The sequence below is a fragment of the Felis catus genome, chromosome B2, assembly GCF_018350175.1.
Source record: "Felis catus isolate Fca126 chromosome B2, F.catus_Fca126_mat1.0, whole genome shotgun sequence".
In the NCBI taxonomy this organism is placed as follows: domain Eukaryota; kingdom Metazoa; phylum Chordata; class Mammalia; order Carnivora; family Felidae; genus Felis; species Felis catus.
This window is the reverse complement of record NC_058372.1, coordinates 97431586-97457784: the sequence shown is the minus strand read 5'-3', so window position 1 is coordinate 97457784 and position 26199 is coordinate 97431586. Positions and strand designations below refer to the sequence as shown.

At 37.1% G+C, this 26199-nt stretch overlaps 1 protein-coding gene across 2 annotated transcripts in view; it reads right to left on the bottom strand.

The window, feature by feature from the left end:
* AFG1L (AFG1 like ATPase) overlaps nt 1-26199 on the bottom strand; it is a 200802-nt gene that overhangs the window by 10273 nt on the left and 164330 nt on the right. The window contains exons 10-12 of one of the 2 annotated variants that reach the window (XR_006598149.1): nt 25140-25210; nt 24783-24883; nt 6687-6822 (exon numbers count right to left, since the gene is read on the bottom strand). Coding sequence is in view for 1 of the 2 variants with exons in the window: in XM_006931927.5 (XP_006931989.3) it covers nt 24783-24883; nt 25140-25210 (172 nt within the window). In the remaining variant the exon portion in view is untranslated. The remainder of the gene's footprint in view (nt 1-6686; nt 6823-24782; nt 24884-25139; nt 25211-26199) is intronic. The other variant, XM_006931927.5, reaches the window with a different exon arrangement.

Here is a 26199-nt window from a genome sequence, read left to right as displayed (position 1 = left end):
GAAATCAGCTCCAACATTAGATTAATATTAATCTAAAATGTGAAATCTTTAGTAAAGAGTGTTTTCTTATACTACATTCAATGTTGAAGTATCCAAGAAGTGATAAACTCTCAGAATTGATTTTGGTGAGAGATGGGTTTGTTTGTTTTTTTATTACTCAGAAATGCGATTTTTCATTAATAAAATAAGTTAAAGTTGTGGGCAAAAACATACTTTATACTTTGGAATCGTTGGTCACATCCAGTCATGCGACCTTGAGCAAGTGTCTCTGAACTTCCATCTCCTCATCTGTAAACTGGGGATCATAGCAGGACATGTCTCACAGGTTTGTCCTGAAGCTTCGCTGTACTGACTTCGTGTAAAATCTTCTAACAGTGGCCGTCACATAGTAAGTGCTCAATAAATGTTAGTTAGTAAAGTGGTCATGTGAAAAGCACATTTATTTTATTGATTTATTAATATAATTTTAAATTAATTTTCAGAGGTCACATGAAAAGCAAATGAAATGGTATCTGCACGGTACCTATGTGGCATACAACAGATATTTAATGAGTAGTAGCTACTCTTCTAGTAACTATCAAATAACCTTTTCCTGAGCTCATGAGGCCAGGGAGCCCAAACAAGTGAATAGTTCGGCTGACTCCAGTTTGCTCCTGCCTTTGCACTCAGGAGGTAAAAGCTGCGGTCTCTGTCAGCCAGGCACGTTAGCGCTCCATGAAGTCATATTTACAGATGACAAAAATAGCATGTCTCAGGCCAGCCCCCTCCCACTTTTTTGGTAATACCATTAGCACTACAGGTGGGGGAAGGCCCCAGGCCCACAGAATGAAGAGCGCCCACCCGGGCACATGGCACCATAGCACATAGGAAGTGCTTAATACTTAATGAATTAGCAAATGAATGTGTGAATAAAACACAACACAGCCCAAAGAGCAGACTTATTCTTTCTTTTATACCCATTTATCTCCAAAATAATTGAACCACCTACAAAAAAAACTCCTATTCTTTCTTAGTTGGCCCAAATTCCCCATTCCCAAGGCAAGCCTTTGATGTATATCTTAGTATGCATGTAGGAAAAGTCGAGAAAGATATAGATCAAAATGTTAACAGTGGTTATCTTTGGGTGGTGGAATCAAAGATTAATTTTGTTATACCTTTTTGATCTCCCCCCATCCCTGCCCCATGAACTGTGTTACTTTTAAATAACAAAAATAGTATTTCTGGTGGGGGGTCATTTTTTATAATTGGAATCTTATACCCTATCTCATATGTGTGAGATCATAATATCAGTTTTTTCATGGACATTTTTCCCTCCAAGGTTTTCTTCATCATGGAAGTATTATTTTTTCAGGGACATTTAAAAAGAAAATAAAACATAAGGCTGAACATATATTTTCTCCTGTACAGTCTGACAAAAGGATAAGGGATTTCATATTTGGGGTGAAATTTGACTTCAGTTATATAGTTATGTTCTTCACACTAGGAAAACCAGACAGAGGGGATGAGGTGAATGGTAGCATCTCCCAATAGTTCACGTTTAGCTTTTGCGGCCAAGCGCCAGAGTTCCCTAATCAAAGGCCTAGTGATGTCAAAATCCATTTTGTCACAGCCCAGATTGATATATTTCCATTTATGTCATGTTTTAATTTGAGCAAATTTTCTCCATGCAAGCTTGATGATGAGTGTGCTGTATTCCTTTTCTCCATAAATGTCAGACCACATCTAGTCCATCTGTACATGTATATTGCCTCTGCTCCATGCTCCATCATTCTTCTCCTTCTGGTACTCTAAGAGAACCTAAGCTAAACTTCATATTCTCCATTGCTTTTCCTTTATTTTGTATTTTCCCTTTTTCAGTTCTTCATGACTCACCGTGGATAGCTTCCTCTGACCCATATTCTAGTCCACTATATTTCTCTTTAGCTCTGGTTTATTTGCTCTTAAACTCATCCATTGAGTTGTTTTGGTTATGGTACTTTATAGGTCTAGAATTTCTATTGGTTCTTTCCAAAGCCGATGTACCTTTCTAGATCCCTACACTTAAATTTCCAAGCCTATTAAAAAAAATCTCTTTGAATATGTAAGGTTAGTTGTTTAAAATAGAGACTCATAATTCCAATATCTGGAGTTCCTAATTTTATCATTTGTTCTTGTTCTTGTTCACATCCACAGTGTCTTGTCTCCTCATATGTTTGCTTTGTGTATCTTCGTATATCTTGGGGAAAAAAAAAACACTCATAGAAATAAAGCCAAGTTCGAGGCTTGAAGTATTCTGAGTCACTTGGCTCACTGAATTTGACCGAAGTCCACGAGAGAGCAAGTTGACTTCTAGTTCACACTTATTCCTAGCATTCAGTCCTTCAAGGTTCCATCCAAAGTGGGGGTAGTTTACTAGGTCCCCATCCTGGGCTGGTGCTAAGCTCTGACTTTTGTCCTGCTGATCCAGTGAGGCTGCCAAAAGTAAGCTCAGTTCAACTCAGCTCATTTTTTTTTAAAGATTGCTAGCACTCACCACTATCCATGTTTTCCTCATCTTCTTGGGCACCCAGCTAGACACTATTCCCCAGACTCTCTTGCACTTAGGTGTGGCCGTGTGATCAGGTTAAGGCCAGTGGAATGTAAAGGAAAGTGATCTGCATGGCTTCTAGATCTGGCCCACAGGATCCTCACTGCCTTGACTTACCTGCATGCTGAACAGAGAGCTCTGAGGACTCGAAGGAGGGGTGGAAGCACAACAGGGACAAAGTCTGGTTCCATGAAGGACCACATGGAGCAGTGTCCTGGCCAACTTACACTGGATGGTGATATGAGCAAGAAATACACGTTCATTTGTTCAGCCTCTGAGAGTTGGAGTTGTTTGTTTCAGCAGCTAGCTTATCCTAATTCTTATTTCATCCATCTTCCTTCATCATCCTAACGACAGGATCAGTGCAAATTACTGACAGAGTCCACCATTATTGGAAGTGGAAGACTTTCTCACATTTCCTAGGTGGATAAGGATTCTTCTTCACACAAGATGGTAACTATCAAAAATTTCTCTTCAAGTTTTCTTCTGATTATCATTAAAATTCTTTAATCAGGAACTGCACTTATCCATTTCAAATCAAAGCTGGTTTTTATTTATTTTTAAAAAATTTTTAATGTTTTTATTTATTTTTGAGACAGAGAGAGACAGAGCATGAGAGGGGGAGGGGCAGAGAGAGAGGGAGACACAGACTCTGAAGCAGGCTCCAGGCTCCAAGCTGTCAGCACAGAGCCCGACGCAGGGCTCAAACTCTCGGACTGTGAGATCATGACCTGAGCTGAAGTCGGATGCTTAACCGACTGAGCCACCCAGGCACCCCCAAAGCTGATTTTTAAAAAGTTATGTTAATGGAGGCAACTTTTCTCATTACAAATTTGAAAAGATGTTAAAGTTTTGTTCAAATTTAATATTTGATGCATTTTAAATATGTCTGTAAGTTTATTTTTCTTCTGATTATATAACAGAAATTTAGTAAACACTTTCATCGAAACACATATAGATGCTGACAAATTATCTCATCTAGCCCTGTGCACCCTCCAAATGGTATGCTGCCACAGGACTACTCACCCTTACTTCCCCTAGTATTCGGTATTTAAATATGCTTGGGGCATTCAAGTGCAACTTAAAAATTCTCTTTAAAAATTTTCAGTTTAAACCCATTTAATATATTTTTGGAGAAATAAAGAATGCCTTTGTGGGGTAGTCTAATTATCATAATGGTTCCAATTGTTCTTGCCTCCTTGTCTACACTCTTTAGATTGTGACTTTCGATCTCTTCCATGTCTTAGCATCTGTCTGCCCAACTCCTCAATCTGGGCCAGACTTGTATTTACCACAACAAACAGAATGAGGCGAAAGTCACAATTTTCCAGTTCTGAGCTTAGGTCTCAAGAGGCTTTGCACACTTCTGCTCATTCTGTTGCAACAGCTGGGCTGGACTCCCAAAGAAGAAGAGAACATAAGAAGAAGAGCCAACTGTCTAAGCTGAGAAAGCAGCTGAGGCCAGCCTCCAGCCTGCTGCCCCACCTGCCCATAGTAGATGAGAGAACCCAACCAAGATCAGCAAAGCTGACTGCAGATGCATAAGTGAATCCAAAATATATTAAAAGAACTTTCCAGCTAAGCCTGTAGATTAGAGAGCAATAATAAAGGCTTCTTTTTTTAAGCTACTGAATTTTGGGGGTGATTTGTTATGTAGCAATAGCTAACTGAAACACTATACTTGCTACAGAGAGGTTTACTAGGAAAAGCCCATATTTTAAAAGTCCTTAGCAAGTCCAGCACACGTAGAAAAGTATGTCTAGCTTTTATAGCAAGATTGGTCTTACATAATTGATGAGGATATGTAAAGACACATACTGTCATTTGTTTTATGTTCATTTATTTTTCTTAATCAATTATGGCATTTTTATGGTGTAGCACAGAACTCATGTCTAAAAATAAAACTTGGTGATTAACTGTATACAAGAGCTAGAAGGAAAAAAAGCTAGAAAATTATGTGGCATCCCAATAGAATACCAGAAGACATGGACCAATCAAATAAAAACAAAGTCACAGAGAGAAAACAAGCTGGCATGAAAAAGGCAACTGAGAGAGATAAGGACTGACTGCAATGAAACTAAAATTATAAGAGCATTCCAACAGAAAAATGGACACAGGATACGAATACATAATTCCTGAACTAAAAGCAAAGTCGAAGAGGCTAATAAACAAATGAAAAATATAGTCAAGCTCACTAGTAACCAAAGAAAGACAAAATAAGAATGATATATCATTTTTCATATAGCAATTTTGCAAAGAAAAATAAATTATACTACTCAATGCTGGCAAGTAGGTAATGAGACATCCATTGCTGCTAAGAGAGTAAATTAGTTCAGATGCTCCAAAAATATTTTGTTGGATTGTATTAAGAGCCCTAAAAGAAGTCATCGACTTGACCCAATCATTCTGTTTCTAGAAATCAATCTACAGGAAGTGACCAGAAATCCAACCAAAGGCTATATACAGGATTATTTATAACTATGTGAACTAAAAGCAACTTTAAAATAAAACAACAGAGGAAAGGCTCAATAAATTATGGCATGTTGACATAATGGAACATATTGCCAACAAATAATAATGTTTACGAAACATTTTATGATATGAAAACATGCTTATGATAAAAAGCTAAGTGAAAAACTCATACTTCAAAATTATAATTATACTAAGGTACCTATTTTGCTCAAAATATATATGTAGGAAAAAGACTAAATACGTAAAAATGCTAACAATTGTTATAGATAGTGACAGACTTAGAAGTCTATATTTTATAATATTTTATGATCTTCTTTATTTTATAGATTTTTCTGCATTTTCCAAAAGGGAAATAAAATGTATTATGACAAAAGAGTAAAAACTGAATGATGTAGCAAAACAATGTTGAAGATCTTTACTGATTGCAAAGTATACTCTTTGGTTTTGTTTTTCAGCTGTTTAAAAAAAAATTTTAACATTTATATCTTATTGAAAGACAGAGCATGAGCATGAGGGGCAGAGAGAGGAGGAGACACAGAATCCAAAGCAGGCTCCAGGCTCTGAGCTGTTAGCACAGAGCCCGACACAGGGCTCGAACTCACAAACTGTGAGATCATGACCTGAACCAAAGTCAGACACTTAACCAAGTGAGCCACCCAGGCGCCCCTGCTTTTCAGTTATTTAATCCCCTGCCTCTTCTCTTCCCTAATAATCATGAAGAGTGAATGTGTAAAACAGTCACCGCAAATGCATATACTAAAGAGCTTGAGGAGTTACAAATCTATTCAAAGCTGCACTTGCCACCCTCATTTACTCCACTGTACGAGACTGGGAGTCCCAGGAGGGTCAGTACTATCTTGTCCACCCAAGTGTCTGGAGCACCTACCAGCCCAGGGAACACGATCTTGCATAATACAAGACTAGTGAACAGGTAAACACATGATCACCAAGTCCTCTTCAGAACCAATGGTAATTACTGAATGCTTAACAAATACAAATTTTGTACTAACTCTCACAAGAACTTCGCAAAACACAAAAGATACGTTTCTCTACTCTTTTGACCTAACACACCACAAAATTGCATGCACATGATCTTATAGCAGTTGTAAGTATTTATACTTTTGTTTGCATTAGTTGATCCTCTTATGTAAGTAAACCATAGCATAAGACACCTTTTGAAACCATAATTAGTATTATAAATTCATGCATTGTGTCCTATGAATAATTAAAGCATATGATTATTTTCGACTACTAAATGCCACTTCAGTTAGTAGCATCCTTGAGTATGTTATTCTAGCTCAAAATTCAAGTAGCATTATCTAATGCAGATTCTTCTTATGATAGATAATGATGGCACTCTCCATCTTTCTACCTGAGCAATTAAAAAGTTTAATAGTCTCTGATGTGGCTGGCTATCTGAATAATTTTCTAAACAGAAACAATTAAAATCCACTTATTCGATGGTTTGTGCATTCTCGACTATTGTTTCAAACTCTTTGTTTCTGTGGAAACCTGATGAAAACCTAAAGAACTTTAAATCTATAATGAGTTTGCAAAGAGCATTTGTTTTCCTTAATTACTGGGAGTATACAGCTGGATTATATGTAGCACAGTTTTTCTAAAAAACTTTTAGGAATAAAGAGCTTGCCTGCTGTCTTCTTTCTCCTGTATGAGAAACGGCACAGCTGTCTGCTTCGGTTTGACCCTGGTGCCAGGAGCGGGGATTTTCTCAAAGCCACGCCAGTGTGAAATGCACGAGCGTTACCACCAGGCTGCCTTCTGCCCTGCAATGAGTGGTTGGTCCACTTCAGCACACACGAATGAGCTGTCAGCTTGAGTTTCTTTTTTCTCTGCCTGGCTAATGCTTGCTCTGCCACCATTATTTCAGCTCAAGTAGGATGATTATTATTTCAAGCGCTGTCTAGATTATATTGTCCTAAGGGTTACTCTTTATCTGTATAGACTTCTCTTTATAAATTCCTTGTAGTGCTACCCTGATAGCCCCTCATTACGCAAGTATGCATGGCATCTTGCTTTGTGTATACAGAAATGACAATACATCATATCTTAAAGAAAAGTGCTTTTTAATAGGGAAAAAAACACTTTAATTAGGATGAATGCATCCTTTTCAAAACAAACTAAAAATATCATATGAATTTGTTAAAACAACTATGTGCACCAAATCAATAAAGATAATAACTAGAAAAACAAAGCACTGAAATGTGTGCATTTGTAGAGTACATAATTTCCCAAGACTGGTAATACGGCACCTTAATATGAGAAATCACATTAATATGAAGTCCATAACATCCAACTGGGAAATAGCTCACTATTCCAGAAAATACTACCATCTCTTACACACTCTACTTCAGAAAATGTTCTCTGGTGTGCTGAGGGAAAGATTTACTCCTTGACTTAGAGTCTCAATGGCAGGAAGGCTAGTTCTCCCCAAATCTACCGGATCTTTAGCAAACTCTCTATCCCCTCGAGATAATGATGGGCTAACGCAGTACTCTTTTGGGGTTGTGCGTGTCATTTTTAATGGAGTGTATAATAACAATGGCAACAAAAAAATCTATGTGGCAAACCAGAGGTGATTGCACTCTTTCCTCACTCTGACTTGACTAGCTTTCTGTATGTAATAAATCTCCAAATTCTGGAGATACCTAAGTCTGGAGATTCCAGAACTGACAACTTTCTTAAAACACAAACCACATCAAATCAGATCTATTGAGTACCTGCTGGATGAAAAGCACTGTGCTGGGTTTATTCCCAGGAATACTTCCAGTTCATTTAGGAAATATAAACTCCAACAACTGTCACAAAAATATTTGATTTATAGCCTGTAGCACAGAAAACCAAAATTTTTATGTATTTTCTTGGAGCTGTATTGATGCTTACATTCAGTGGTGCCTCTTAATAATGATGATGATGCTAACGATTTCCTACTTTTTCACATTCTTCTAACGCTGTGTTTTTAAGTTATCTCCACATTTTTCCTGTTTTTTTTTTTTTTTTACTAATTACTTCATCATTACTGCATTTTACAAACTCATTTATGAAAACAATACGGTAACAACCTCCTTCTAATTTCCCACTAGTAAAAAGATTTTATTAGCTGGTTTAAAACAAATGGAAATTTAAACATTATTATTAATGCCTCAGACATTATATCTGATTGTACAGACGACAGAGGTAATAATGTATGTGGCCAAGGCTAAAATGTTTCATCCCTTATGTTTTCTATTTTTTAATATAATGATTTTAATAAGAATGTATACAGTAATGATGAAGTAATTAGTAACAATATGATTCCACCAAATTCACTGAAATCAGTAACTGAAGACTAGCACTTGATCATTAACATAGTCAAGCCATCCTGCGTATCCCCTCGGTAGAGGGCAGTATTTGCTACATCTCTGTTGGAGGAAAGACTGTTCTAAATTTGCCTGGCTTTGAGATCTATCCAGAAGAAATTTGAAAGATTACCCCCAAATGAGGGTCTACACCTTTGCTACTGGTTCTAAACGTGCGTTTGAAAAGAAACGTTCATCAGTGTAAACTCCTTCCTTTGGAAATCAAAGCAAGGAGGCACGAAAAGTGACATTTAAGACACTAAAAAGCAAGAGGATATAGAATAGCAAGTAACCTATTTTATTTTATTTTGGGGGGGGCACAAGTGGGCAAGGGTCAGAGAGACAGAGAGAGAGAGAGGAGAGAGAGAGAGAGAGGGAAGGAGGGAGGGCGGGAGGGAGGGAGGGAGGGAGGAGGGAGTGAGGCAGAAGCGGGGCACACCCAAAGCAGATTCATGTTTTTACCCAAAGCAGGGTTTGTGCTCACCAGATGTGGGACTCTGAAGTCACGAACCATGAGATCATGACCTGAGCCAAAGTCAGATGCCTAACAACTGAGGCACCCAGGCACCTGCAAGTAACTTATTTTAAATTTGAGGATGATGACTTCTGAAACTGTTAAAGTCTTACAAATGCAGAGATTTTGTTATTTTTGTTTTGCTTTTCCCTGTGAGAGTTCACGGACTCTCCCCAACCCTCTCAGACTTGGATACTGAAAAAGCCTAATCAGAGTTGGAAAAGAAATGGATATCAAAGAATTTTTCTTCCTCCCACTCTTCTGCTTTCAAAATCATGGAAATACTTGGTGAAAAATACTAATTAATATTCTAAAGATACTAAAAAGTTAATTAGAGCAAGGCTGAATGCCTCTCTGTGCTGTTAGATACACAAAGGGCCAAATGCTTCAGACTAAGACCAATAGAATTCTTCACTCCATCTTCTTACCAAAAAGACAACCTTGAATTATCTGCTACTCAACTTTTATTAAAATGTACAACATTCATGAAAGGTTTGAACATGAGTCTATCCAACCTCCAAGCATTTATCCAATTTCTAAGCCATTTCTCTGGATCAACCTGATAATAGAAAAGCTTACTTATAAGGCATTTTTGACCTCTTATAGCACTAGTCTCATTGAACAGTACTTTGTCATAAGGGCCCCAGCTTGTTTATAAGAATCTGTGTGATACAAACTTGTACTGACAGCAGAAATAGTGCTGAGAAAACTGTCTGCTGGCATCTTTTACAAGTCCCTATGGGTCCAAGTGCCAGAAAAAGCTTCACTTCTCCTGAGTAACTAATTTTATGTCTTATAACTTACTGAACATCTTTCCCCCTCTTTGGGAGAAGCTGACAGCTGATATAATTGTGCAGTGTAAGAACCTTGTAGAGGTTTATGACATGCATTTACATATACTAACTTTTCCTTTCAACTTAATTATTCTCTATTTTCTCTTTGCCCTGCTTTTTAAAAAAATCTACATAATTCTATTTGTATCTGTGTATATCTGTAATATTTTTTGCTACAAATAAATACATGCCTAAATTATTCTTTTTCTATTTCTTTTTAAGGCTTATTTTGTTATTTAGTTTGTTTTAATTAGATGGGAAGCAAAAGGGAATCCGGGAAATAAAATGTAAGAACTTTAGATACTCAACAGCAGTACATCTTTTAAGTTTGTTAGTTAACAGACTAACTTAAACTCACTTATATGTGGAATCTAAAAAACAAAAAACAAAAAACTCATAGAAAAAGAGATCAGATTTGTGGTTACCAGAGGTGGGAAGCTGGGAGGAAGGGAGATGGAGGAATGTGGTAAAAAGGTGCAAACTTTCAGTTATGAGACAATCACTCTTCCTTTTCTTTTTATCTATATGAAATGATGGATGTTAACTAAACCTATTGTGGGTAATCACATTTCACAATATATGTAAGTCAAATCATCATGCTGTACACTTTAAACCTTATATGGTGATGTATGTCAATTATTTCTCAATAAAACTGGAGGAAAATGTATGTAAGATAATTTTTGTATCTCCATGTAAGTGTGAATGATAATTTATATTTTACAGAGTTTTTCCACATATATTAAGGCTGGAAAACAGTAAGATTAAGTTAAGAGCAGAGGCTTGTTATATTCATCTATTAACACATTTTACATAGTAACCTCCAAATCCCAAGATGTTACCAATCTAGTAAATTACTTCCATTTAAAAAAATTCTTCAAGGGGCGCCTGGGTGGCTCAGTCAGTTAAGCAGCTGACTTCAGCTCAGGTCATGATCTCGTGGTCCGTGAGTTCGAGCCCTGCGTCGGGCTCTGTGCTGACAGCTCAGAGCCTGGAGCCCGTTTCAGATTCTGTGTCTCCCTCTCTCTGGCCCTCCCCCGTTCATGCTCTGTCTCTCTCTGTCTCAAAAATAAACGTTAAAAAAATTTTTAAATAAAAATAAAAATAAAAAAATTATTCAAGAAATGGTGGGAGATTTTAGTTGTTTCTAATGCCCCTTTGATTCAGCTGTACTAGGACCCTGACTCTGTTTCCTTCCACTAAATCCCATGGTAAGATTTTCCAATCCCATCCACACCCCTCATCTCTTCCTTTTTCAGTGTCAGTTCAGGTGATTTCATGGACTCCTTTCAACTTCAAACTAACACATCTCTATAAATGACTTCCAGATCTGTATCTTCAGTCTTAGATTTCCAGTTGCTTGTAAGTCCCCTTCTCCTATATCAGGTATTTGTCAAGGGTCCTGCCATCCCTCTGGTCATCCAAACTGAAAACATCAGAGCCCTAGGTGGCATGCCCTTGGCCCTGAGACCTCTCGGCATCCGATCTTAAATATTTCCCTCATATTCATCTTGTTCTTTCCAATCTAGCATGTACACCTGTTTTAGGGGGCAACTGGGAGCACAGATTCAACCCATGTTCTGCATTCCAAGCCACAGACCCTGATGAGGGGTAGCATCAATCTAGAGGAAGGGGCACATAAGGGCATGATTTGCTCACTTAGCTCCATGCCCATCTTGGGGAGCTTTATCTAATGCACAAAGGTTCCATATATGGTAGCAGCAGAGACAATCTTATACAACTTTGGCAGATTATCCAATATAGATCTGTTAAAAAATGACAAGTTTTTTTTATGCTGATGAAGGTTCTAATTCAAACTCTACCACCTGATATGCAAGCCCCTTTATACTGACTTCAACCTATCTATTCTGACTCAGTGCATACCACTCTCCTACATACTATCTAAATTCCAGCCATGACCCTTAAGTTGTCTGGAAAAAGAGTTCTTGATTGTTGCGTGATTTTTCTTTTTAGTAGTTTAAAGATGATATTGCACTGTTTGTCTATTGCTTCTTGATAGGAAGTCTTCAATCATACTGTTGTGCCCCTGGCTGCCTCGAAATTTTCTCTATCTTTGGTTTTCAACAATTTGACTACGATGTTCCTAGGAGTGATTTTCTTTGTACCTGCTAGGGGTTTGTTGAGGTTCTGTTATCTGTAAATTTATATCTTTTCTTAAATTTGGAAAAACTTCAGCCATTATTTCTCTAAAAAACTTTTCCACCCCCATTCTCTCATTTCCTTCTAGGACTCCAATGATATAGTTGATTTTTGATATAGTTTATGTCATGAGGTTTTGCTTTTTTTCCCCCTCAACACTTTTGTTTTTCAGATCATCGCATAATTTCTATTGACCTATCAGTTCACTAACTCTACTCTTCTACAGTTTGGTATGAAGTACAATAAACTTAAAAATTTTTAGATCTAGAATTCTCAACTTTTAGTTTCAGAATTTCTATTTGGTTTTTTTTAGTTTCAATTTCTTTGCTAAGATTTCCTATTTGTTTATTCATTACCAGTATATTTTCCCTTATATCCTTGACTGTAGATATAAAAAAAAAAAAAAACCCACTTTAAAATCCTTCCCTCTAATTCCAACATCTGTATCCTCTCAGGGTCAGTTTCTGTTGATTATCATTTCTCTTTTAAAATGGATGAGATTTTCCTGTGTCTGCACACAGCTAGCAGTTTTGGATTGTATTCTAGATAAGGTGAATGATATGTTGTTAGAGACTTGGAATTCTTTTTATTCTACCAAAGTATATTGATTTTCTATTGTTGCTATTTTAGCAGGTAATTAACTTGGCTAGTCCCAAACTCCAAACTCTGTCTCCTCTATGATGAGCAGCAGCTGAAGTCTCTGTTCAGTATTTTTAGTGTTAGCTGTGCATGTGCAGTTCACAGGTCAGCCCAAGATTTGGGCAGTCTCTGTGAAGAACTCTGGGCTCTTCTCTGTGGTTCTCTCTGTTCCATCATTTCTTTTCTTATTTTCCAGCTCTCTTCTCATTCCTCAAGCCAGGAATATTTCAGGTTTCTACAGAGTTTTAGATGTTCCATATGAAAACAACTGTGATCTCTTCTCTGGCAAAAAAACAAAACAAAAACCTACAAAAATAAGAAACTCACCAGTGTCTTTCCTTTCTTCCAAGTGATGCCTGAGCTTTCTCCCTGCTTTTGGTTGTTCAATAGTGCCTCCCAGACAGTTATTTCTTAGATTTTGTCCAGAGTTACAGCTCTGATCTAAAGGTGGGTTAGTCAAATAGGTGCTACTCTGTCATTAACGGAAGTAGAACCCTCCTGAATCTTCAATTCTCTGAATATACTCTGCCATTTCCTACTTCCGTATTTTTCATAAAAACACAAAACCTCAGAGGAGGAAGAGATCAAAGGTTGCCCCCATGATGCCCTATTCTTAGGAACAACCAAACAGCTACCCTCACACTCTCTCCTCTCCATGCCAGCAGAATCTTCAACCCTCCAGCCTTTAAGGCCTAGTTCCTCTTTAATTACCCACAACTTTCTGTTCACACTGATCCAATAGTACTAATTATAATCTGCCTCACACTCCAGTGATCTATGTACTGATCATATTTTCTCTTCTAAATTAAAGTTGTATGAGTGTACAGACTAACTCTTATTCACCTTAGTACCCCCCTATAGCACCTAGAACTATGCCAACCTTCCATTAAGTACTCAAGAAATACCTGTTGAATGACTAGAAAGTACCATAAAATATAAAAAGGGTAGGGCTCTCTCTGTTACCTTGCATAAAAGGTAACAAACAATTACCTAGCATGTTGGTTTATTTATCCAAGTTTTCCTTCTTGAAAGATGGGCATTTCCAAGGGGAGATACTATTTGCTGACCCACTAGAACATGCTGGTAAGTTACAACCTTTCCTAGAGTGTACTGCCCCATTAATCATCCTATTACTTTATGTACCATGGTCCTGCTCAATCTAAAATGACTCCTTGTGGATCATGGTAAGAAGTCTAAATTTCTCTGCCTGGTCTTTATGGTGGATCTGTCTGAAATTTTCATGCTTATTCCTCTTTTCTAACATGTACTGTACTCTCATTAGGAAAGTATCTTCTGTTCCTCCTGAAACATTCAGTGTTTGGCTTCAGATTATGGTGAAATACCTTCACTTTGCTCATCTAAATTCTACTCACCTATCAAGGTCAAGATCAATTTCCTCCTTAAGTCGCATGTCTCCTCAGAGTCTTCCCAATCGTTACTATCCTTACTTTTAACTCCTGACGTACTCATAACGCGTACTAATGAGCACAACTCCTCAAAATAGACTTGTTACAGCTCAAAAGAATGAAAGAAATTAGTTGTATCATTTTACAAATGAGATACTTGGACCCAGAGATGTTAAGTGACTTGCCCAAAGCTACTCAGCTACATAGTATCTGGGTAAGTACTGGAATTCCTATCTCTTGATTCGGTTGGGCCTCTTTCCACTCTACAACACTGTCTGGCATTTATTCATGTTATTTCCTTTACTAAATTGTAAACTTCTTATACTTCTTTTATACCCCTCCTAACACAGTGGTATACCAATATGGAAGTACTTAAGAAATAGTTGCTGGCCACTGAATCAATGTAATAATCTTTGGAAGGGGGGAATCTTACACAACATATATTTCTTGGTTAACAATAAAAAGATAAAAGAGCTAAGTAATGTTTCATCCTAAAATACATAGAAATCTTACATTTTTTTGATACTATAACTCATTTCTAGGTTTTTCTCAAAATCTTTGGCCTTAGTATCTTCAGGTTACTTTAAGAAACAAAAATAGTATATTCTAACAATTCTCAAAATTTTTTCTATAAAATACATTTCAAAGTCATAATATATCTATTGGAATATATTTTACTAAATATTCTAATTAGCAATGTACTAAGTAATTACTAATTCTGAGTCAACTGATCTAATCCAGAGGAAAGGTACTATGGAGAATATCAAGTCATGTATTTTATGGTGGGAAATAGAAAAACTTGAAAATTAAAAATCACGGAATTACTTTATACATAAAACTTCTGTTAAAAAATAATAATAATAATAATAAAAAGAGCCAGTTGGTAGGTAAGCATTAAAAAAGCCAGAGTGTTAAAACTTTAAAAATTCAAACAAGTACCTATACAGTGTAGGGCACCTGGGCGGCTTAGTGGGTTAAGTGTTCAGCTTCAGCTCAGGTTATGATCTCATGGTTTGTGAGTTAGAGACCCACATTGGGCTCCGTGCTGATGGCTCAGAGCCTGGAACCTGCTTCAGATTCTCTCTCTCTCTCTCTCTCTCTCTCTCTCTCTCTCTCTGTCCCATCCCAGCTTGTGGTCTGTCTCTGTCTCTCAAAAGTGAATCAATGTTTGAAAAAAATTAAAAATAAAGTACCTATAAAGTGTTTTACAGTCTTATTAATTGGTTGACCTATATTTCCTATATTTACCAATCTTTTCATTATACAGATCTTATGTTTAGAGAACTATTTCTGTTATTATTCCTGTTTTGCAGGTAAAGAAATTGAGGCACTGAGATGCTGAGTTACCATCCCAAGATCACACAGCTAGTAGGTGGCAGAGCCAGGACTTGAACTCCTTGGTAGTTTGTGAATTCAATTCTGTAGTTTAGAGTTGTTTGTTTATTTATTTATTTATTTATTTATTTATTTATTTATTTATTTTTGTAGTTTAGAGTTGTGATACTCCAAGTCAGATCATTCAGTTTACTTTTATTTATTTATTTATTATTTATTATTTATTATTTATTTTTGAGAGAGCGAGAGAGCAATCACACGAGCACGAGAAGAGAAGTAGAAGAGGGAGAAAGAATATCTTAAGCAGGCTCTGCATGCAGAGCCCAACATGGGCCTCGATCTCATGAACTGTGAGATCATGACCTGAGCTGAAATGAAGAGTCAGATGCTTAAGTGACTGAGCCATGCAGATACCCCAGGTCATTTACTTTAAAATAATAATAATAAAAAAAATTCTAATTTTAAAAAGCTAGTGACTTTAATTTTTAAAATTTTATTCCATACTTTTTAATCCTTGAGCAGGTAAATGACATATTCCTCTCAAAGACCAAAGCAAATATTGAATCAAATTAGCTTGTCATACTTTCTTACAAAAGTGATCTTAAAGGGAACATGAGAGTTGTGTCTAATACTAAATCTGATCCTCAAAATAATTGTACTCTTAAGACAGATAACATATTGAAGGTATACAGCACATTCATCCTTCCCTTGAGACACTCTGGGAATCCCTAGGTGCTTTCTCCCCATTATAGGGACCATGTACATTTCCACAGCAAATGAAAGCAAGCTTTCTCCCTCAGAGAAGCTTCAGGCAACTGAGCCTAAGTAGTCAATGGCTTACAGACTTTAAAATTTTTGGCTATATGCTACATCACCTAAAGAGCTATGCTTGCCCTAGTTTGGGCACAGAAGGCGAGCAGGACTGTTCAGCCTCCAATGAGCCCTGTAACAGAAAACTTGTCATATGGAGAGAGTAGGAAGGTGTTCTCTCAACCCAGTTTTTCTTCATTCTTTCTGATTCTTCTTTACCCATCATGGAAATGGCCACATTCAAGTGGCTATAGTTTTTAAATTTCTAATCCAGCCCTCCTTTATGGGCATTTCTCTAAAGGTCTTTTTTCCTTTTCCCTTTAAAACAGCAAAATACAACAATCATAACTTGTAAACCAACAGATAGTTATTTTCCTTGGAAGACACAAACCACCATCTACAATTAGTAAAAACTGATCCTTCAGTTCAACCTCCAAACTTGCTTTATCTTGAAAAATGCAAATAATGCTTATAAAATGTCATTTTAGCTTAGTTAACAAAATATGGATTAGAACAGCACCTATAAACTATATTCCTAGAATAAGCAGTGAACAAATTACTATTCATTTTCAGCATAACTTTCTTGATAAAGTTCTAGGATGCTAAAATAGTACATCCTGCACTTCACAATTTGGTTGTTCAACTACACAGAAAATATTTTTACAAAAATATTTAAGGATTTCATCAGTTTTTTTAAAAGCCTCTTTTCTCTTTTTTTTTTTTTTTTAGTTTATTTACTTATTTTGAGAGAAAGAGAGCATGCACAAATGGGGGAGGAACAGAGAGAGAATCCAAAACAGACTCGGGACTCAAACTCACAAACCATGAGATCATGATCTGAGCCAAAGTCCAAGCATCAGACGCTTAACCAATTGAGCCACCCAGGCACCCCTCAAAATCCTCTTTTAATTCATAAATATTTAATTATTTTCTTTTAAAGCTCTTATGGTGTCATTATCCTTCTTTTTTTTTTTTTCTTTGTCAAGTTGACCAATCTTCATTTGCATGGACAGGCTTGCTTTTTATCTACATTGTTAGGGTGTTTACTATATCAGACAAGCAGTGACTTAGTGGCAAAAGACTTAGAGGTGATGGGTGGGGCATGGTTCTAGTATAAGCTGTGAGAGATGTTTGAGGAAAGGCTACATTTCTTTAAGTTTTTTAAAATATTTATTTATTTTTGAGAGAGAGAGAGAGAGAGAGAATGTGTGAGTGGGAGAGGAGCAGAGAGAGGGAGACACAGAATGTGAAGAAGGCTTCAGGCTCCGAGCTGTCAGCACAGAGCCTGACATGGGGTTCAAACTCACAAACCGTGAGATCATGATCTCAGCCAAAGTCAGACACTTAACTGACTGAGCCACCCTGGCACCCCAGGATGGGCTACATTTTTAAGTGGTCAGTTCATTTGTGACTATTTTCTTGTTATGATAATTTTGCATTTCTTTGCAACCATATAACTATGGCAATTCAGATACTGAATACTTGCATAAAGAGGACTCTCGAAATCATTCAGTTTCAGATGTAACCTAAAATTCTTAATTAAGTATAATCTTCTGAGTCAGGCTAAATAGTTCAGTAAACAAAAACCATTCAGTAAATATAAAAACACATCCAACCCCAAGTACAAAAGCAGGCATGTGTTATATATATCTGGGACAGTCCCAGCTTTTGATGGCCTGGTTTTCTGGGAGGCTCTTAAAGCTTGAGACTTACCCAATTACCACACCTGATACCACCATGAAAGAAAACCTTTGGCAAGGAATGGAGGGGTTGATAGTCAGTAATGATTATTTTTGAGCCATGGCCCCTTCGGAGAAAAAATAATATTATAGACTTATACATTAGGTAGCAGTTTGTCTATTAGTGCCATCATAGATAAAAAAAGGTTTTGACTATAAGCCATAAGTAAAACTAAAGAGGCCCAGATCATTCCCCCCTTCCCACACCTCTCTCCCCTTCCCTGCTCCAAGCACATTTCCTCACATCTGCAATCCTGCAGGTTAACATCTAGCTTCTTGGTATCTTCAGGATTCTTTCTGCAAATCTACAACTCAATATGGTCATGTTCAGAAAAGCAAACCCAATTAGGAGAGCCTATAGCACTTGGATAATAATAAGGCAAATATTGCCATGTGTCATTCTAAATACTTTATATGTATTAACTCATTTAATATTTATAATAGGTAGGCACTATTATTGTCCCCATTTTATAGGTAGAAAAACTGAGGCACCAATGTGTTAAATTACTTTCCCAAGATCATATAATTAGCAAGCGGCTTGAACTCCTTGGTAGTTTGGGAATCAGACTCTGTGCTCTTAATCACCACACTCTATCCAAAAATGTTCCGGTCAGGTTACATCAAATCTTCAATTCTGGTTCTACCATGAAGTACAGTCAGATACTTTGTGAGTTCCCACATCTGAGCTAACCTTTGAGCCTTTTATGGAGCATGAAGCTGGCTGTAGAACAGACATCCTCCAGTGTGAGAGCCCCCTCCCTGATGAGAACCTTAGTACAGAATTGTCCAACTCATGTGGCTTGGCATATCCACACGATCTGGTAGCTGTGCTACTGACCCTTGGGTACTCCTGAAAGCCATAAAGGATCTACACCTCCAGGCTAGGGACCTCAAGGCTTAGGCAGCCTCATTTCTTTACTCTTTAATAAGAATCTTACCATTTCTCTCTCCCTGTCATGATATGAAGAAGGTTGGGAAGCCCTGTTTCAGGGAACTGTAGAAGGATAAAGGAGAATATATTTGGGTGGTCTTTGTTCCCAGTCACTCCCCCCACATCGGAGCTACAGTAAAGTGAGCAGATTCATCTCTATGGACATGACATGAGCTTTCAGGTTTCCTTTCCTTCCCTTGATACAGTTACTTGGCTCAAATGAAGAGCAAAGCAGAAGTCAGAAATACTGTTACTTAAGTCAGTGGCTCTCACAGTGCAGTTCTAAGATCTCTAGGGGTCCCTGAGACCCTTTCAGAGGTCCTTTGAAGCCAAAACTTGCAGTAATAATACTAGGACATTATTTACTTTTTTCACTGTGCTGAGATTTTCAGTAATGGTGCAAAAGCAATGGTGGGTAAAACTTCTGGCACTTAAGCATGAATCAAAGCAGTGGCACCAAATCATATTGTGTTCTTCACTGCCCATGTACTCACAGTAAAAAAAAAACAAAAAAAAAAAAATCCAGTTCCACTTCAGATGTCCTTGAAGAAGCAATAAAAAGGATTTTTAAAATCTGAACCCTTGAGAACACATCTTTTTAGTATTCTTTGTGGTGAAGGAAGTACACATAAAGCACTTCCAATATACACCAAACATATCTTGAGGAAAAGCACTTGTGCAATTGTTTGAGTTGCTAGCTGAACTAGCCACTTTTATCATGGAACATAATTTTTATTTGAAAGAATGAGTTACAGGCAAACTATGGTTATTCACACTGAAACATTATTACAATGTTTCACAGACATTTTCTTGAAAATGAACAAGTAAGACTGTCACTTCAAGGAAAACAACTAAAAGTAATTTGTTGTCAGTGATCAAATTGAGCAAAAAACTGAAAATTGGAATTTTGGAAAGCTTGTTGTTTCCACCATGAACTTGATAGCGTCCCAATTCTCAAATATGTTTTTTTTCTGATGAGACTGATGGTTATATTAATATAATGCTTTGATATTATATAATTAAATGTGCCAACATTTGAAAGATCTATATAACTCAATCAATATTTTCCAGTAACCAGTGCATTCATTCTCTTACAAAGTCATGCATGACAAAAGATCCATTTAAAGTTCAAGAAGGATAATAGAATACCAAAAATACACTGATACTGCTTCATATACTACATTGTAGCTAACATTTTAAAATCTTCTTGTCAAGTTTTTTTAAAAAAAATTTAAATAGGCTTTTTTTAGAATAGTTTTAGGCTTACAGAAAAATTGAAAAGATAGTACAGAGAGTTTTCATGTACTCTCAAACTCAGTTTTCCCTATAATTATTATTATTAGTAGCATTATATTTATTTTAGAGAGAGAGAATGTAAGCAAGGAAGAGGGGCAGAGGTAGAGAGAAAGAATCTTAAGTAGCCTCCACACTTAGCATGGAGCTGGTTGTGGAGACTGATCCCACGACCCTGGGATCATGACTTGTGCTGAAATCAAGAGCTGGATGCTCAACCAACTGAGCCACCCAGGCTCCCCCAGTTTCCCCTATTATTAATATCTTACATTAGTATGGCACATTTGTTACAATTAATGAACCAATGGGGCTCTTGGGATTCTCTCTTCCTCGCTCTCTACTCCTTCCCTGCTCACATTCTCTCTCTCCCTCTCTCTCCCTCTCTCTCTCTCTCTCTCTCAAAATAAATAAATTAAAAAAAAATAAAGTTCATATTTTATTCAGATTTCCTTACTTTTTACCTAAGGTCCTTTTTCTGTCCCAGGATCCCACCTAAGATACCATATTAGCTTTTAGTCATCATGGCTTTTAGGCTCCCCTCTGCTGTGACAGTTTCTCATACTTTCCTTATTTTTGATGATCTTGACAATTTTGGGGAGCACTGGCAAGTTATTCTGTAGAATGTCCCTCAACTGGAATTTGTTTGATGTTTTTCTCATGATTAGGCTGGAATTATGGTAATGGGAGAACAACCACAGAGGTCATGTGCTATTTTCATCATATCATATCAAGGGTATAAACTATCAACATGAATTATTGCTGTTGATGTTAACCTTGATCACATTTGTCTGAGGTGGTGTTTGTCAGGTTTCTCCCCTATAAAGTTACCCTTTCCCCCCAACCCTTTTCATACTGTGCTCTGTGGAAGGAAGTTCTTGTTGAATTTTCATGTAGCATCAAAAAAGAGTATCCATGGGGCAGCTGGGTGGCTCAGTTGGTTAAGCATCCAACTTTTGATTTTGCCTCAGGTCATGATCTCATGGTTTGTGGGCTCTGCACTGACGGTGCAGAGTATGCTTGGGATTCTCTCTCTTCCTCTCTCTCTCTGCCCCTCCCCCATGCTCTCTCACAAAAAAATAAAAATAAACTTATAAAAAAAAAGGGTATCCACAATTATCTGATATGGCTATTAAAATATTTTTCCCGGGGTGCCTGGGTGGCTCAGTTGGTTAAGCGTCCAACTTCGGCTCAGGCCATGATCTCGCGGTTTGTGAGTTCGAGCCCTGTGTCGGGCTCTGTGCTGACAGCTCAGAGCCTGGAGCCTGCTTTGGATTCTGTGTCTCCCACTCTCTCTGCCCCTCCCATGCTCACAGTCTCTCTCTTGCTCTCTCAAAAATAAATAAATGTTAAAAAAAAAAAATGTTAGGGGCGCCTGGGTGGCTCAGTTGGTTGAGCATCTGACTTCAGCTCAGGTCATGATCTTGCTCAGTCTGTGGGTTTGAGCTCCGGGTTGGGCTCTGTGCTGACAGCTCAGAGCCTGGAGCCTGCTTCTGATTCTGTGTCTCCTCCTCTCTCTGCCCCTCCCACGCTCATGCTCTGTCTCTCTCTGTCTCTCAATAATAAATAAACATTAAAAAATTTTTTAAAATATTTTTCCCATTTCCAACTACATATCTCTGTAAGACCAAATTTTCTTACATACTTAAACCAAAATATCACAAAAGATTGAATGTAGAAGTAGATATGCAGTTGTCCTTATCTTCTATTAAGCCAGACATTAAAGAGCTTTGCAAAAAAATATGTCATTCTTCTTACTAAATTATTCTCACTTTATAAAATGTTATTTTTCATACAAATGTTACTTATGCTAATTTGATGGGTTGAATATAATGGTTTTTATCATTGTTATTTCAAATAAGTTATAAATATTGTAAACTTTTCTGTTTTAATTTCTAATACATAGAGCAAATATTGAGAGATAACCCATATAAACAAAAACTCTTTGGGTCTCTCAATAATTTTTAAGAGTGTAAACGGTTCCTGAAACCAAACAGTTTGAGAAACACTTGCTTTAGGGTTAAACTTTTGTGGACCAAAAATGAAAGAACCCTGTTCAAAGAAAGTGAGCCAAAACTGAATTCTAAAGGCTTAATGAGTAAACTGACTATACCTAAATTTTCCTTATTGAAAAATGTAATTTTTACACCTGCAGAAAATTGTTTCCTCAACTGATAACTGTGCTCACAAGTAACTATTTGCAAGAGTAGTTAGTTATTTGTGTCTTAAAAATAATGACAGGTAGCCAGGTGTGTTTGTAAAGTCTAAGCAGAAAAATATATCAGTTGATGCATATGCATGGGTGTACACATGTTCACTGTCAACTTCTTATGAGCTTCCTTTTTTGGTTTTTAGCGTTCAAGGAATGGAGATCCATCAGATACATGTTTTGGCCTTCATCTGTCTATTAATCTTGATTATGGTGCATTAGTTCATATATGGTTAGACTTATAACTGTACCTAACAGTACCTCTTGGGGAGTTATTAAAAAACATTTCGCTTCTCTATTTTATGCTTTATTTGATTTCATGTATTCCAAACGAAACCACTGGTTGGGAACTACTTCTGGTTTGTGTCCTGTGGTTGGTACACTCTGACTAAATACTAAAGGATGAATAGCTTTTATCTCTACTATTTGGCCAAGAGTCAAGGCTGATGGTGTCTGGATGCCAACAGCGGTGATTAGCATCAGGGAATAAGGGCATTAATCACCAGAGCCGAGACAGCCCAGGAATGTCCCTGGCCCTTTACCTTCCCAGCAGCAAAATCATTCCTGCAGCATTGCTGATTTACATGTGCCGTTTCTCAAATATGCTGACTTCTGGCAACACCATGTCCAAATAAGGCAGGAGCCAGCCTGGCTAAGCACAGGGGACAGGTAGGGCAGAAGTGAGATTACAAAGCGCTTAGTAGAGAGTGGGTCAGATTCTTGTAGGAAGGGTGCAAATCCAATGTCAAAAATTATCCCTAACTCTTTTTGTCCTCTCTCTGCTTCCTCACATTCTTCATCAACCCCTTAAGTTAAAGAGTCATAGTCCTGGTGTCGAAAGGCATCTTGAAAATCATCTTCTGGTCCTTCAGCTGCCTTGCAATGCCAATTTACGGGATGCAGTTGAATGTGTGATAAGGAATTTAGGACATAAGCAGTTACATGTAAAATTTCAACACACATGCATACACCTAGTTTGTTTCCCATGGGCCCTCAGAATTCTAAGAAAAGGGTGGGATAAAATCTCATGATTGACTCATACCATAACTTGATTTAAAAAGGTAAGATGTATACTAGTAACTTTCTACCTGAATTTATTTAATTGTTCTGAAATTTTGTAAATAAAGGAAAAAGAATTCTCTGCAACACCTTCTTCCCCACCACCCCCACAGAGTAACTGTGAAGATCTGAGTCCCTGAATAGTGGGTTTTTCCTGGTACTAAGTGTCTCCTGAAATAATGATCACATAAAAAAAATATAGGTAAATAGGTATCTGCTCCAGGAGACCATCTTCCCCCAAAATGGAACAGGTCTGTCCTTCTTCTCTCCTCCCTAGGTGTCCTTCTATGGAAGAAAGATGAGCCTCATCTTTTGAATACATAAGATTTTTCTCAAGTTTATTTCTCTGGCAAAGTAAGTAAAACTTAAATGAAAGCACTCATAGAATTTTGTCTAGAGGTAAAATTCAACCTTGATGAAACGATCCCATAGAAGTGTGAAGGATCCACATTACCCAGAACGACTTTCACTACCAGGGGTGACCTCATCACCCTGTCAGAGGATGTGACTAGCTCTTAAACCTTACTGAAGTGCTTTATTTCTGTAATAACAATTGCAGATTAGATTCATCTCTGACTTAAAAATTACAAAATTACACTGGCTAAAAGTAATTAAGTCATTAGCTTGTAAGAAAAGTACTCATAAAATGGTGGGCAACTATAAATAAAGATTTTCTTCTTCCCACTCGCTGAAAAATTCTTTCTTGAGTTGCCTAAAACTTAAGATAAGTCGGAGACTATTTACATGACAACTGAGGAATTATGCTTAAAGTTATGTATAATTTGGATTCTTCTCAAGATTTACAGTCAATAAATACATTGAATATCCATTGAGTAGTGACAATTCTAGAGCTTCTAAAAGACAGAATTCATATCTATAATGAAGTTACAATCCAGGTCTTTCTCACTGATATGAATGTGTGTGTATATATATACATTTTTTTCTCTGTTGAGTATATTATTATATAATATAGATGGCACAGTTATAGAAATTCACTTTCTTTGACCCTCACCCAAATAGGTAAGTCATGGCAATAACAGGTGGGCAATGGGACTGAGGGACAGAAATTCTTCTGTCCTACTTCCTTGGATCATGGTGGTATTACTTCATCTTCCTTGTTCCACATACTAATCTCACTTCAATTTAGAAAAAAAAAAAACATAATTCTCTTACGTTTGACTTTTACAGAACATTCCTAAAAGTGATTTTTGTTTTGCTTCCAGCAACAGTTGATAGTTCTCTCTGTATTTCTAATTTTGCTTTAGCATCCCTCTAAGTACAAATTTTGAGCCAATATCTATAAAAGGGACATGGCATATACAGATGAGTATTTCCCTTAATGAGACTTTTAAATCAGTTCCGACTCTGTGAATGGTATTTTAAAATCTGAAACAGGCAGAGAGGAAAATATGAAGTATTTTAACATGTGAAAAGGCCAATGAGTCTGGACGTGTCTGGATACTTACTCTCTCACACAGCTCTTCAAATGTGCAGTCGGCAACAGTTCCACAGGCTTTATTCAGCCGCAGCTCTCTGCCTTGCACTTTTAGAATCCTTGGTCTAGTTACTATGGGAACATGAACAAAGACTCAATCTTGTCTGGATAATTACTATAAAATTCATCTCTTACAGATAGGAAATGCATAGCTTGATGAATAATAGCACATGATTCAACACATAAATTAGACAAAATGCTGATACAATGACTGCCACTTGAGCGTGGCATCAACCCATATACAGCAATGGAACTTATTAATTGGTCAGTGGAGATTGGGCATTGTGTTCTAAATGTATTCTCTTTCAAGAGAAATTAACTTACGTACAATCATTTTGTTTCTGAGCCAGCTCATCAAACAACTTATCCATGACAGCCTCCACATCAGCTTCACTTGTGCTACAGTGAAAAGAATAATAGAATATGAAATTAATAACACTTGAAGCCAACATCAAACAGCTGCCTGAGCCTGCTTAGCTTTTTGCCCATAAAGAAAGAGAACAGGATGTTATGCTCTAAATACAAACATTAGATTTAGAATACACTTAAAAGCAGAGAATATTAACTCTCAGGTAGATGATTCTGCCTTATTTGCATACACTGAAAGACTTCTGTGCTTCTGGCTGTTTCCAGTAATGAGACGATACAGGCAGAGTAAATCCATTAATACTATGTGTACACAATGAGAAGAAAGGCTTCTGGCTCTCTCTTGCATGCAAAACAAGAGCAAATAGACAAGGCAGTCAAGCATCCAGCAAAGTATCCTTTGAAATCTCTACTGAGAGGGTACATGTGAAATTAAATATTGAAGCTGCTTAAAAAAAAAAAAAAATCAAGTCAAGCCACTGGCTGAGAGGATCAAACATCCAGAATTAAATGACCAGCTTCGAAATACCAACTTGATCTGCACATCAATAACTTTATCAGACTTCGAGTATAAGGACAATTATAGACCACACAGTTTCTCTCAAAAGTGTCCTTGTCAGAAATTCGAGAAAACTCTCTCCTTCTGAGATGCCTACCGCTTGCCGGCTACTGGAAGTTAGTCTCATCAAAGAATCCTTTGTATTCTAATTACAAATCACCATATGGTTTAGGGAACTCACAAATACAAATGTGATAACACTATGGCCTTTTTTCCTGTCACTTTTTTTTTTAAAGAGAGATTTATAAATTAACTGTCAATAAAATAACCGGCAGAAAAAAATGCTGTTAAAAAAAAACTTCAAGTGCAAATATAAGTTTACGTCAACTCTACATACAACCTTATACAGGATAACTTGCTGATATGCTTAATTTTGACATACAAATCACTCTTACCTAGGTGTGGAAGCAATTAAACTCAATTCTGGACATCATCTCAATAAAGTCTTACTGAAAACTAAAAT